Here is a 12,159-nt window from a genome sequence, read left to right on the forward strand (position 1 = left end):
GGTATTTTGAGACAAGGCTAGTGATGTAGCTGGGGGCTAAGTTGTGGATGGCTTTGTGTTTAGACTTGCAGTATGTTTTTTTTGCTTTTATACCATGCACAAAACATTTGTACAATGAGTTGTTTGTAACTGCATAGCAGCATAGCTAATTATTATATTAGTACTGGAAACTGTCAATAGTCTGCTAAATAATCTTCAGGTTTTAGTTAAAGTAGAACTATAGGCCAATTTTTTTTTTTATTTTAGATCAAGCAAGGGTGGGTTATAACCCCAGTCAGATTTGTTTTCGCCATCTGTGTCCCATTTTGGAGTTTTCCTCTGACTTTCTGTCCCACAGCCAAACCGGAAGTGAGAAGAAATCCCTGCAAATTAAAGGAATTCCTTGGGTACCCCCAGTTCACCAGAACTAGTGTCCCCATTGGAAGAGTTCCCCTCTATTACTTTTCCGGGGACAACCTAAAATTTGGGGTTTTCTTTTACTTTCAATGATAATGGTAAATAGGATGAACAGAGGGGGTGAATCTCACTAACGGGGGCATGGGCAATAAAACCTGATAAGTGTTCTAATCCCCTTCCACTCTATCCAAAACGGAAAAAAAATGGGCCTTTAGTTCTACTTTAAGAAGATATTTAGTTGTCTTCTGAGCTGTGAAATACATTATAAATACAGTTGTGCTCATAAGTTTACATACCCTGGCAGATTTTATTATTTCTTGCCCATTTTTTAGAGAATATGAATGATAAAACAAAAACTTTTCTTTCACTCATGGTTAGTGTTTGGCTGAAGCCATTTATTATCAATCAATTGTGTTTACTCTTTTTAAATCATAATGACAACAAAAACTACCCAAATGACCCTAATCAAAAGTTTACATACCCTGGTGATTTTGGCCTGATAACATGCACACAGGTTGACACAAAGGGGGATATTTACAAAAGGCAAATCCACTTTGCACTACAAGTGCAAACTACAAGTGTAAAGTGCACTTTGAAATGCAGTTGCTGTAAATCTGAGGGGTAGATCTGAAATGAGGGGAAGCTCTGCTGATTTTATCATCCAATCATGTGCAAGCTAAAATGCTGTTTTTTATTTTCCTTGCATGCCCCCCTCAGATCTACAGCGACTGCACTTCCAAGTGCACTTTTAGTGCACTTTGCACTTGTAGTGCAAAGTGGATTTGGACTTTTGTAAATAACCCCCAAAGTGTTTTGAATGGCTATTAAAGGTAACTATGCTCACCTTTGATCTGTTTGCTTATAATTATTGTGTATATATAAAAGGTCAATGAGTTTCTGGACTCCTGACAGACCCTTGCATCTTTCATCCATTGCTGCACTGATGTTTCTGGATTCTGAGTCATGGGGAAAGCAAAAGAATTGTCAAAAGATCTGCAAGAAAAGGTAGTTAAACTGTATAAAACAGGAAAGCGATATAAAAAGATATCCAAGGAATTGAGAATTCCAATCTGCAGTGTTCAAACTCTAATTAAGAAGTGGAAAATTATGGGTTCTGTTGAAACCAAACCACGGTCAGGTAGACAAACTAAAATTTCAGCCACAACTGCCAGGAAATTTGTTCGGGATTCAAATAAAAACCCACAAAAAAACTTCAGATGAAATACAGGACTCTCTGAAAACGTGTGGTGTAGCTGTTTCAAGATGCACAATAAGGAGGCACTTGAAGAAAGATGGGCTGCATGGTCGAGTCGCCAAAAAGAAAGCCATCACTACTCAAATGCCACAAAGTATCCCGCTTACAATACGCCAAACAGCACAGAGACAAGCCTCAAACCTTCTGGCACAAAGTCATTTGGAGTGATGAGACCAAAATTTAGCTTTTTTGGCACAACCATAAACGCTACATTTGGAGAGGAATCAACAAGGCCCATGATGAAAGGTACACCATTCCTACTGTGAAACACGGAGGTGGATTGCTGATGTTTTGGGGATGTGTGAGCTACAAAGGCACAGGAAATTTGGTCAAAATAGATGGCAAGATGAATGCAGTATCTTATCAAAAAATCAGCCGGGAAGCTGCACATGGGACATACTTGGACATTCCAACATGACAATGATCCAAAACACAAGGCCAAGTTGACCTGTCATTGGCTACAGCAGGATACAATTAAGGTTATGGAGGGGCCATCTCAGTCTTTTGATCTCAATATTATCTAGCCACTCTGGGGAGATCTCAAACGTGCAGTTCATGCAAGACAGCCCAAGAATTTACAGGAACTGGAGGCTTTTTACCAAGAGGAATGGAAGACTTTACCATCTGAGAAAATAGAGAGCCTCATCCACAAATACCACAAAAGACTTCAAGCTGTCATTGATGTTTACGGGGGCAATACACAGTATTAAGAACTGGGGTATGTAAAGGGTGATTTGGCTAGTTTCTGTTGTCATTATGATTTAAAAAGTAAACACAGTTGATTGATAATAAATGGCTTCAGCCAAACACTAACCATGAGTGAAAGAAAAGTTTTGTGTTATTCATATTCTCTTAACCTGCCTGGCGGTCTTCCCGAGTCTGACACGGGGTTAGATTTTCCTGCTGCGAGCGGTAACCCCGTGTCAGTCACGGGCTTGCCTCGCTAGATCCACAGGCACAAGTTACTTACCTTGTCCCTGGATCCAGCGATGCCACCGCGCTGTGTGAGCGAGTGGGACCTCGCTCGATTCACACAGTGCCTCCGTGTGACGCCGATCTCCGTTCCCTGCGACGTTACGACGCACGGGGACGGAGAACAGCGCCAAATTCAAAAAAGTAAACAAACACCTTACATACAGTATACTGTAATCTTATAGATTACAGTACTGTATGTAAAAAAAACACACCCCCCCTGTCCCTAGTGGTCTGTCCTGTGTCATGCATGTCATTTTATATAATAAAAACGTTTCTTTCTCCCTGCAAACTGTAGATTGTCCATAGCAACCAAAAGTGTCCCTTTATGTCAAAAATAGTTTTAGATCAGCTAAAAAACAGCGATAATAAATTATAATCACTTGCAGAATTGTGCGATAGCGATTTGTGGGGAAATTCGTCATAAAAAAAAAAAAAAATAATGACAGCAACAATTCTGCAACTGAGCAAATTTCAGTGATTTTGATTTGATTACATTATTGAATAATTTTTATTATAATTATATTATTATTTGTTATAATTATTTATAATTATTTATTATATTATAATTTATAATTTTGTTTTTAAAAAAATGTCATACCCGGGATGCCTATTAGAAGCTTGTTTGGTCAGATTTAAGTGAGTTATTTCTAAAAATTACAGACCTACAATATAAAACGCCAAATTTCCTTGCAAATAATGGTACCGCTTTTAGCATGTTTTTTCTGACAGAATCATACCGCCAGGGAGGTTAAAAAATGGCCAAGAAATCATAAATTCTGCCAGGGTATGTAAACTTATGAGCACAACTATATATAGATATATATACACACACTTGAGCATGTTGCAGCATTCATACATAGAATTGAAAGTGTCATAAGTTTCTGTTTCATGTCAACCTACCCTTAAGCAACACAACATCTGCACATATAAACATCTTCTTGCCTGGATGCTATCTCTTACACAACCCTCCATTTTCATTTCCACTCCCTGCTTTGTACTGCCACTCCCATCCCCATATGAACCAGTTATCTAGTTGACATCAGAGGCTATTTCCTGCTTTAAGTGTGGACAGACTTGCTTTTGTGCAACCATACCAGTTTTCTTATCAAACTAGGTACTTCTAAAAGGCCTAGCCTGCCCTGCACATTTCTGAACACAGGTTGCAGTATGCATTCTGGGCACAGCATTTTCTAATTATTAGGCATAAAAGCCAAAAAATACAAGAGAATACCTGAACTCCTTCTAAAAAAAAAAAAAAATTCTAACTTTGGATAGAGTGGGAAAGGCTTAGAACCTCAGTTAATGTCCTTGGCAGGATTCATTTTCATTATTTAATGGTGAACATTATCAGAAATGTCAAAATTATATTTAAAAAAGCCAACATTTTACAGTTGTCAACAGGACAGGAATATAGGGGAAATCCTTCAGTTGGAACACATGTTCCAGTAAAAACTGTCAAAAGTGAATTTTCCCTTACTTTTTGGAGATTTGTACTTTTTTTATGTCACATCTCTGAGAAATGAAGGGAAATCTATTTGATGGAGACACATAGAGCCATATAATCTGACCAAGAATCAGATATTATCCTCCCCTATTCTATCCAAAATAAAAATAAATCTTTGCCTGAAGTTAGGATTCAACTGGTATTGGTATAGTTTCATAGTTCAAAGTTTCTAGGACCTGTTTGGGTCTATGTTATCAACTGTAAGGGCTGACAAGGAATGCATAGTGGGAAATGCTATATTTATTTATACAGATCTGTATGTGAGAGGTCAAGGCTAAACAAGAGATAGTTGTTAAAGAAACCGTAAAAAAGATTTTGGTGCAAACATTGACATTTGTAAAAAATTTCACAACTCAGTCTCTTAGTTATAGAAGAACCTGAAAACCTACAGTTTAATGTAGCATCTATGAAATTATTGCTTATCTCATACAGGTGACAGAGCTTGCTCCACTGGGATCTCTTCTGGAACGCTTGCGTAAGAACCTGAGTCATTTCCTCATCTCCACTCTATGTCATTATGCTATCCAGATTGCTAATGGCATGGCCTATCTAGAATCGAAGCGTTTCATCCACCGGGACCTTGCAGCCAGGAACATCTTACTCTCCTCTAATGACCTGGTAAAGATTGGGGACTTTGGACTCATGAGAGCGCTGCCAAAAAATGATGATCACTATGTCATGCAGGAACATCGCAAGGTGCCCTTTGCGTGGTAAGCATTTAGCTAAAATCTATAAAAACAATTTAGCCCAAAATAATTTTTACACCAATTTTGTATATATGCAACTAAACTGTAATGAGGGGCAATAAAGTGACTATACAGTATATCCCCACACAACGCCACAAAAACTTCACAAATAGTTTTACCCCAAAAATCTGCTGCTTCATCTAACATAGACAAAGTTAGATTGAAAAAAGACACAAGTTCATCTAGTTCAACCAATAAAAATCATACAATCCCATACACCCAATCCTATCCCCACAGTTGATCCAGAGGAAGGCGAAAAACCCCAGCAAAGCATGATCCAATTTTCTACAGCAGGGGAAAAAAATCCTTCCTGATCCCCCGAGAGGTAATCAGATTTTCCCTGGATCAACTTTACCAATAAATGTTATATATATATATATATATATACACCCCCAGTTAACTTACAGTATATATGTGCTAATACTATGTAGAGGTGCCAATATAAGGAACTTTCCACCTGTGATCTTGTATTGCTGGAAATCATCCTGCTAAACAGGAAAACTTCTATCTGAAAAAAAAACAATTTTGCCTGTATGAGTGAGACTCCCATTGTTGGTAGAGGCGTTCACGTGTGTCGGGTGTGTTAAGTTTATAATGATTAAAGCCTGGTACACACAATGAGAATATTGGAGGAATTATCGTCCTTTTTTATTTTTTGCATGCTAGTCTTATATCGAAAATGAAGAGGTTACTAAAGTTACAAAAATTCTCATATGACAGACTACAACTTTGGAAGTGATGTAATGTGTAGTATCGTATTGTAATGTATTCTTTTGTTTCCAAGCATGCGTGGTCTTCGCAGGAATACTGTGCTGATTACACAAAAATCATACGAGAATAATTTTCATGTTTGTCTCTTTGGTTAATTTCAATTTGAACGGTGGTGATCAGCAATCTCAAAAGCAGTGTACTAACGAGCAGATTATTGTAGGATCGCTTAGAAAGCGGTGTTTTTCATCCGATTTTCTGATTGTGTGTACTAGGCTTATGGAGAAATAATGGACACTTGAAAATTTTCACCATATGTTAAAAGGACCTTCAAACTTTTAATACATTTGTTACACTATTGGTATTTCAGATGTTATGTCACAGTGTTTCATTTACAGTGTTATCGCTTTTTTTATTTTATTTTGACATTATATATATATATCATTGGTATTGGTATTGTTTTGATACACACTATAATACAGTATATGTATTAAAAATGTGACTGTTGCTTGCTGTAGGTTGCATTGAAGAATTTGCGACTCCTAAATTATTACAACTGGAGAAAGGATGCTTGGCAGGGTTGCAGTTATTACATGTAGCAATTGAATATAATTATTGTTTAACCTTTTATATAGTCTGAAAAGTGAAACCTGATGGGTTGCTATCAGAAATGGACCTAATTTTTGGTTCATTCTCCTTTTTTGCTGTTCTCATACATCAGCCCCAAAGAGTTGTTTGAGGGCGAGTCTGCTGATCACCTGAAGTAGACAGCCTTGAAAATGCCAAACAACACAGTGTGCATGTTTCTCCTGCCTTACATGACATGAATGATAGCTGTAAGTAGCTAAAGTTCCTCCCACCAAGTGCCACCAGAAGTGACTTGTAACTGTGTTTATAGTCTGCAAATGAGGGCTGACACCTACAGCAGAAATATTAGAAAGTTCTTTGCTTTAAATTGTTGCCCCCTTCCATGTTCCTTCTATGGTACCATGATGTAAAGACCTCTTGTACAAGCATATGAAGCAGCTTTCAAAACCCCGCCATACCTTCCACGTATTCCATGTATTAACATCAAGGTGATAGGGCATTGATTGCAAGCTGACTCACTTTTAAATATTGGGCAGCTACAATGCCATAAAATGCCCACATCCAACAGTGTGCCAGCATTTCTTAGTACAGTAAGTTTCCTACTTAAAAACGAGTTCTGTTTTCGGGAGCTCGTTCATAAGTTTCACTTGTTCGCAAGTCCGGGAAAGATCAGAGTTTGCAGACAAAGGCTGCAAGTGATAATTAGTGTGTTCTGGCGAAGGGAGCCCCCCAGTCAGAACACACAGTTACAGCAAGGGAGATTGCTGCACCAACATTACTTGTGTCGGTATAGCGATCTGTAATTTTTTTTTTACATCAGCCCGCTGGGTTTAGGGAAAAAAAACAAAGTGTGTCTGCCCAGCTTTACAGGATTGGTCATGGAAACTCATGTTTGCATCTTTGAAAGTTTGCAGGCTGTTTGTATGTAGGGGACTTACTGTACACCTGTTTGTGTTAGAATGTACAGTTATTGTTGCCACACTCTGGTATGCTTCTACATTATCTATCATCCATATTTTGTGGGCCATGGTGAATAAGGGGGTCATCCCTGGGGCAGAAACTCAAATTATACAAAAGTTCACTATGGGAATTATAGGACAGCATAGGTAATGTATGTATGTTGTGTAGAAAACCCTACTAACTGAACAATCTGGCATCTTACTAATGTGTGAAATATTGTATGATCAATTACTACATTTATTGTTTCATACGTTTGGTTTATGCAGTCTCTACATTATCTTCATTTGATAGGTGTGCACCAGAGAGCCTAAAGACTCGTACATTCTCACATGCCAGTGATACTTGGATGTTTGGTGTGACACTGTGGGAAATGTTCACATATGGACAAGAACCCTGGATAGGGCTTAATGGTAGCCAGGTAAGACAGCATATAGACCAAAAAAACAATCTCTTGTATTGTTCTATGGGTAAATATATGAAAAAATAGGACTGTATAACTTAGAACTCACAAAAATATCTGCTCTGTTTTGTACTCGAGCCAATCTGAGCATGAAAGGATCTAGTAGTGTGAGGTGGCATTCAGCAGGACAATGTAAGGCTTAAGGCCCGTGAACACGATCTGATTTTCCGACGGGAATTTATTTGATGGCAGGGTTTTGTCGGAAGCTCCAACCGTTTGTGTGCTCTATCGGACAATTATTGTCAGATTTTCTGCCGACAAATGTGGGATAGCATGCTTTAAAATTTTCCGACAACAAATGTGTGATGTCAGATTATCCAATCGTGTGTAAAGAAGTCCATCAGAAAAAAATCCAAAGTACAAACGCGCATTCTCAGAAGCAATGCTAACCATAGCACAACATTAGCAGAAGTTGCCCAAAGGGTGGCGCTAAAGAGCTGAAAAAACACGTAGTTTCGTATTTGTTGGCTGACAAAGTTTTGCCGTCTTTATGCAGAACAAGTTCACAGCCAACGTCCTTCGGACAAAAGTCCTACGCTTTGTCTGTCGGAAATCCAATCGTGTGTATGAGGCTTAAGTTTACACTTGCAGTTGTTGGGAGCATAAATAAATATGGTTTAGCCACATTTTTACTGCCCCCTTTAAGCTGCAAGGGCTGTGGCTGCAATCTTTGCTTTACTACTCTGCAAAAATTTTCCCATCTGTTATGTTTAATATGCTGTACAGCCTGCAGAATGTAACTGATTCAATTGAATGTTGCTGTGCTGCAACTGGTTGCAGGTTTTTAGGGGTTAAAACAGGTGGTAAGGAGGCAACATAACACCTCACTGTATGCCAAACACCCTCTAAAAAGCTATTCACACAGACTGCTTTTCAGAGGGCATCACTAGGCCTAAAACTGTTTAGCCCCATACACACTATCAGTTTTCCTGCAGGTTTTTCTCTTCAGGTTTACCAAAACCATGTAGTGCAAGGGCCTGCCTGATTGCATACGAATTGAAACTCTCAGGCCTCGTACACACGACCGTTTTCCTCGACAAAATCCACCAAGAAACTTGGTGGCATAGCTTTTTTTGCTGAGGAAACCGGCCGTGTATATGTTTTTCATCGAGAAAACTGTCGTGGATCTTGATGAGAAAAAAAGAGAACAAGTTCTCTTTTTCCTCGTCGGGAGTCTCAATTTCCTCGTCGTGTTTCTCATTGGGCTGGTTTACAACGAGAAACACGTTTGTGTGTATGCTTAGAAACCCGCGCATGCTCAGAATAATGTATGAGACGGGAGCGCACCTTCGGTAAAAGTAGCGTTCTTAATGGAGATAGCACATTCGTCACTCTGTAACAGACTGAAAAGCGCGAATCGTCTCTTACCAATCTTTTACTTAACACGCAGTAACATGAGATTAGCAAAAGCAGCCCCTTTATAGTGCCGTTGTACGTGTTGTACATCACCGCGTTTGAGAACGACGAGATTTTGTCTTGACAGTGTGTACGCAAGGAAAGCTTGACAAGATTCTCGACAAGCCTAACAAGGAACTCGTCGAGGAAAACAATGTTTCTTTTACGACGAGTCTCAGGCCTCGTACACACGACCGAGAATCTCGTCGTAAAAGAAACGTTGTTTTCCTCGACGAGGTTCTTGTCAAGCTATCCTTGCATACACACTGTCGAGACAAAATCTTGTCGTTCTCAAACGCGATGATGTACAACACGTACAACGGCACTATAAAGGGGAAGTTCGATTCCACTGGCGCCACCCTTGGGGCTGCTTTTGTTAATCTCATGTTACTGCGTGTTAGTAAAAGTTTGGTAATTCGCGCTTTTCAGTCTGTTACAGTGTGACAAATGTGCGATCTCCATTACGAACGCTACTGTTAAGGTGCGCTCCCGTCTCATACTTTATTCTGAGCATGCGCGGGTTTCTTAGCATACACACAAACGTGTTTCTCGTCGTAAACCAGCCCGACGAGAAACACGACAAGGAAATTGAGACTCCCGACGAGAAAAAAGAGAGCATGTTCTCTTTTTTTCCCGTCGAGTTCCACAACAGTTTTCTCGACGAAAAACATACACACGACCGTTTTTCTCTGCAAAAAAGCTCTGCCAGCATTTTTCTTGATGGTCTTTGCCAAGGAAGGCGGTCGTATGTACGAGGCATTAAGGTTTTACCTCATATTAGATGGTTTTGGTAAACCTGAAGAGAAAAACCTGCAGGAAAACTGATAGTGTGTATGGGGCTTATGTTTTAGAGACTGAGACATCACCACTCAAAATAGTTTTTAACTGGGGTATGATGACTGCAGCTATCTGTCCAACGTAGAGATGGAAAATGATGCTGTTCTTAAGTGTAATCAGTTTTGTACATTTTTGTTACATTTTTCTGTAGAGCCTCATACACACGATCAGAATTTCGGATGAACGTTCGTCTGTTTTTTGTTGCATGCTAGCCTCATATCGAAAGTGAAGAGGTTTTTCACCATACGAAAATTCTCGTACGACAGAATTCATTTTCAGAAGTGATGTAACGTGTTGAATTGTTTTGTATGTAGTCTGTCATTTCTGAGCATGCGTAGTCTTGCTCTTTTGATTTCTTTGGGATGAAAGCCGTACTAATTATACGAAAATCGGACGTTGCGTTCACATGCAATTAAAATGTTATAGTCTGCACATCCAGCTTTTGTTGTACGAAAAACAGAATTGGTTGTTGAAACCACTGTACTAACTAGGGTTGTCCCGATACCACTTTTTTAGGACTGAGTACAAGTACCGATACTTTTTTTCAAGTAGTCGCCGATACCGAATACCGATACTTTTTTTAAAATGTGTCCCCAAATGCAGCGATGTCCCCCCACAGATGCAGCCATGTATCCCCCCATCCAGCCATTGTCTCCCCCCATCCAGCCATTGTCTCCCCCCCATCCAGCCATTGTCTCCCCCCCATCCAGCCATTGTCTCCCCCCCATCCAGCCATTGTCTCCCCCCCATCCAGCCATTGTCTCCCCCCCATCCAGCCATTGTCTCCCCCCCCATCCAGCCATTGTCTCCCCCCCATCCAGCCATGAAAATTGTGTCAAGGCCCGGGGGGGTTTGGGTTGGGGGCGTGCACGGGGGTAAGCGATTTTTCACGGGCAATTTATCGGAGCAACAGCTGGTGTTGACACTTCTAGGTTTTGTGAGGCCTTAGGCAAAAATTATAGACATGAGGCCCTACTCAAATGTCACATCCTTTGCAGGGGTTAAGGAAGAACCCCAGGGTGGAACATCTTATTACTACTGCTGCTGCTTGTGTGGGTGGGATGTGTATTGCACCAATCACATGGAATGAATAGGAGAGGAGGGTCAGCAAGGATTGGCACAGTACACATCACACCCACACAAGCAGCAGTAGTAAGATGCTCTGCCTCAGGGTCCTTCCTGAACAAATGGGGGTGGGGATGGGACTGGGAACAATGGGTTAGGGGAGAAGGAGGGGGTAAAAAGGGGGAGTGAATATGAGATGAGTGATGGGTAGAGGAGAACTGGAGTGAAACTGGGGGATCCTGGTCTGTATAGGGATAAAAAAGGAGGAGGATTTGTGCTGGCATGGGGGGAGGGGAATAGATGGATGTCAATGGGACTGGTGCGGGATGGGGAATACTGTTGGTTGGTGAGAAATAGCCATAGTATAATACAAGCAAATAGGCTGGCAGGGAGGGGGAAAGAAAGAGAGTATGGCGGTGGGTGGTATGTACAGGAGGGGGCACAGAGTGTATGGCGGTGGGTGGTATGTGCAGGAGAGGGGCACAGATTGTATGGCAGTGGGCGGTACGTGCAGGAGGGGGGCACAGAGTGAATGGGGGTGGGTGATATGTGCAGAAGGGGGGCACAGAGTGAATGGGGGTGGGTGGTATGTGCAGAAGGGGGGCACAGAGTGAATGGGGGTGGGTGGTATGTTCAGAAGGGGGGCACGGAGTGAATGGGGGTGGGTGGTATGTGCAGGAGAGGGTTGAAAGTATTTAGTGTGAACAAGCCCTAATGCATTGCTCCAGCACTGCAGAGACCACTACTATGCACTGAGAAAGTGAAACACACACACACACACAGCACCAGAACTGGCCTCGCACCTCCCTGCAGACATTTCTCTCACCCCCGGCATCTCAACACTCTTCCTCAAGTTGCTGCACACTAATAGCTCCCGGAAACTTGCAAAACCCTGCCAACTTACCACAATGCACATACCCTGCAGAATGGACTTGCGCTGCTTGTATCCCTCCCCGTGGGATAGCCGATCTCGGCCAATGAGCTCTCAGCGTCTCATTCATTCCCAGTGCTTTGAGGGTGGAAGAGCTGTTATGCGGTGTGGACGCAGAGAGATGATGTCATCCCTTTGCCTCTGATACCAGCGCTGTAAGGACGAAAGAGCTGTGATGTGGGGCGGGCGCAGAGAAGCGGGTGGCTTCTCTCATCCACATGCCTCTGATCCCCCAGGCTCTCTCACCTGCCCACTCTTGTGAAGCACCGGGCTCCCTCACCCGCGGCCCGGCTGCAGAGACGCAACGGCCCGGTAGTGGGCCACGGCCCGGGGGTTGGA

General features: G+C 41.5%; 1 protein-coding gene across 6 annotated transcripts in view; it reads left to right on the forward strand.

The window, feature by feature from the left end:
• TNK2 (tyrosine kinase non receptor 2) overlaps window positions 1-12,159 on the forward strand; it is a 241,147-nt gene that overhangs the window by 167,960 nt on the left and 61,028 nt on the right. For all 6 annotated transcript variants that reach the window (XM_040349625.1, XM_040349624.1, XM_040349620.1 and 3 more), the window contains 2 exons: window positions 4,563-4,840; window positions 7,424-7,550. In XM_040349625.1, coding sequence (XP_040205559.1) covers window positions 4,563-4,840; window positions 7,424-7,550 — 405 coding nt within the window. The remainder of the gene's footprint in view (window positions 1-4,562; window positions 4,841-7,423; window positions 7,551-12,159) is intronic.

Source organism: Rana temporaria, chromosome 4 (genome assembly GCF_905171775.1).
Source record: "Rana temporaria chromosome 4, aRanTem1.1, whole genome shotgun sequence".
In the NCBI taxonomy this organism is placed as follows: domain Eukaryota; kingdom Metazoa; phylum Chordata; class Amphibia; order Anura; family Ranidae; genus Rana; species Rana temporaria.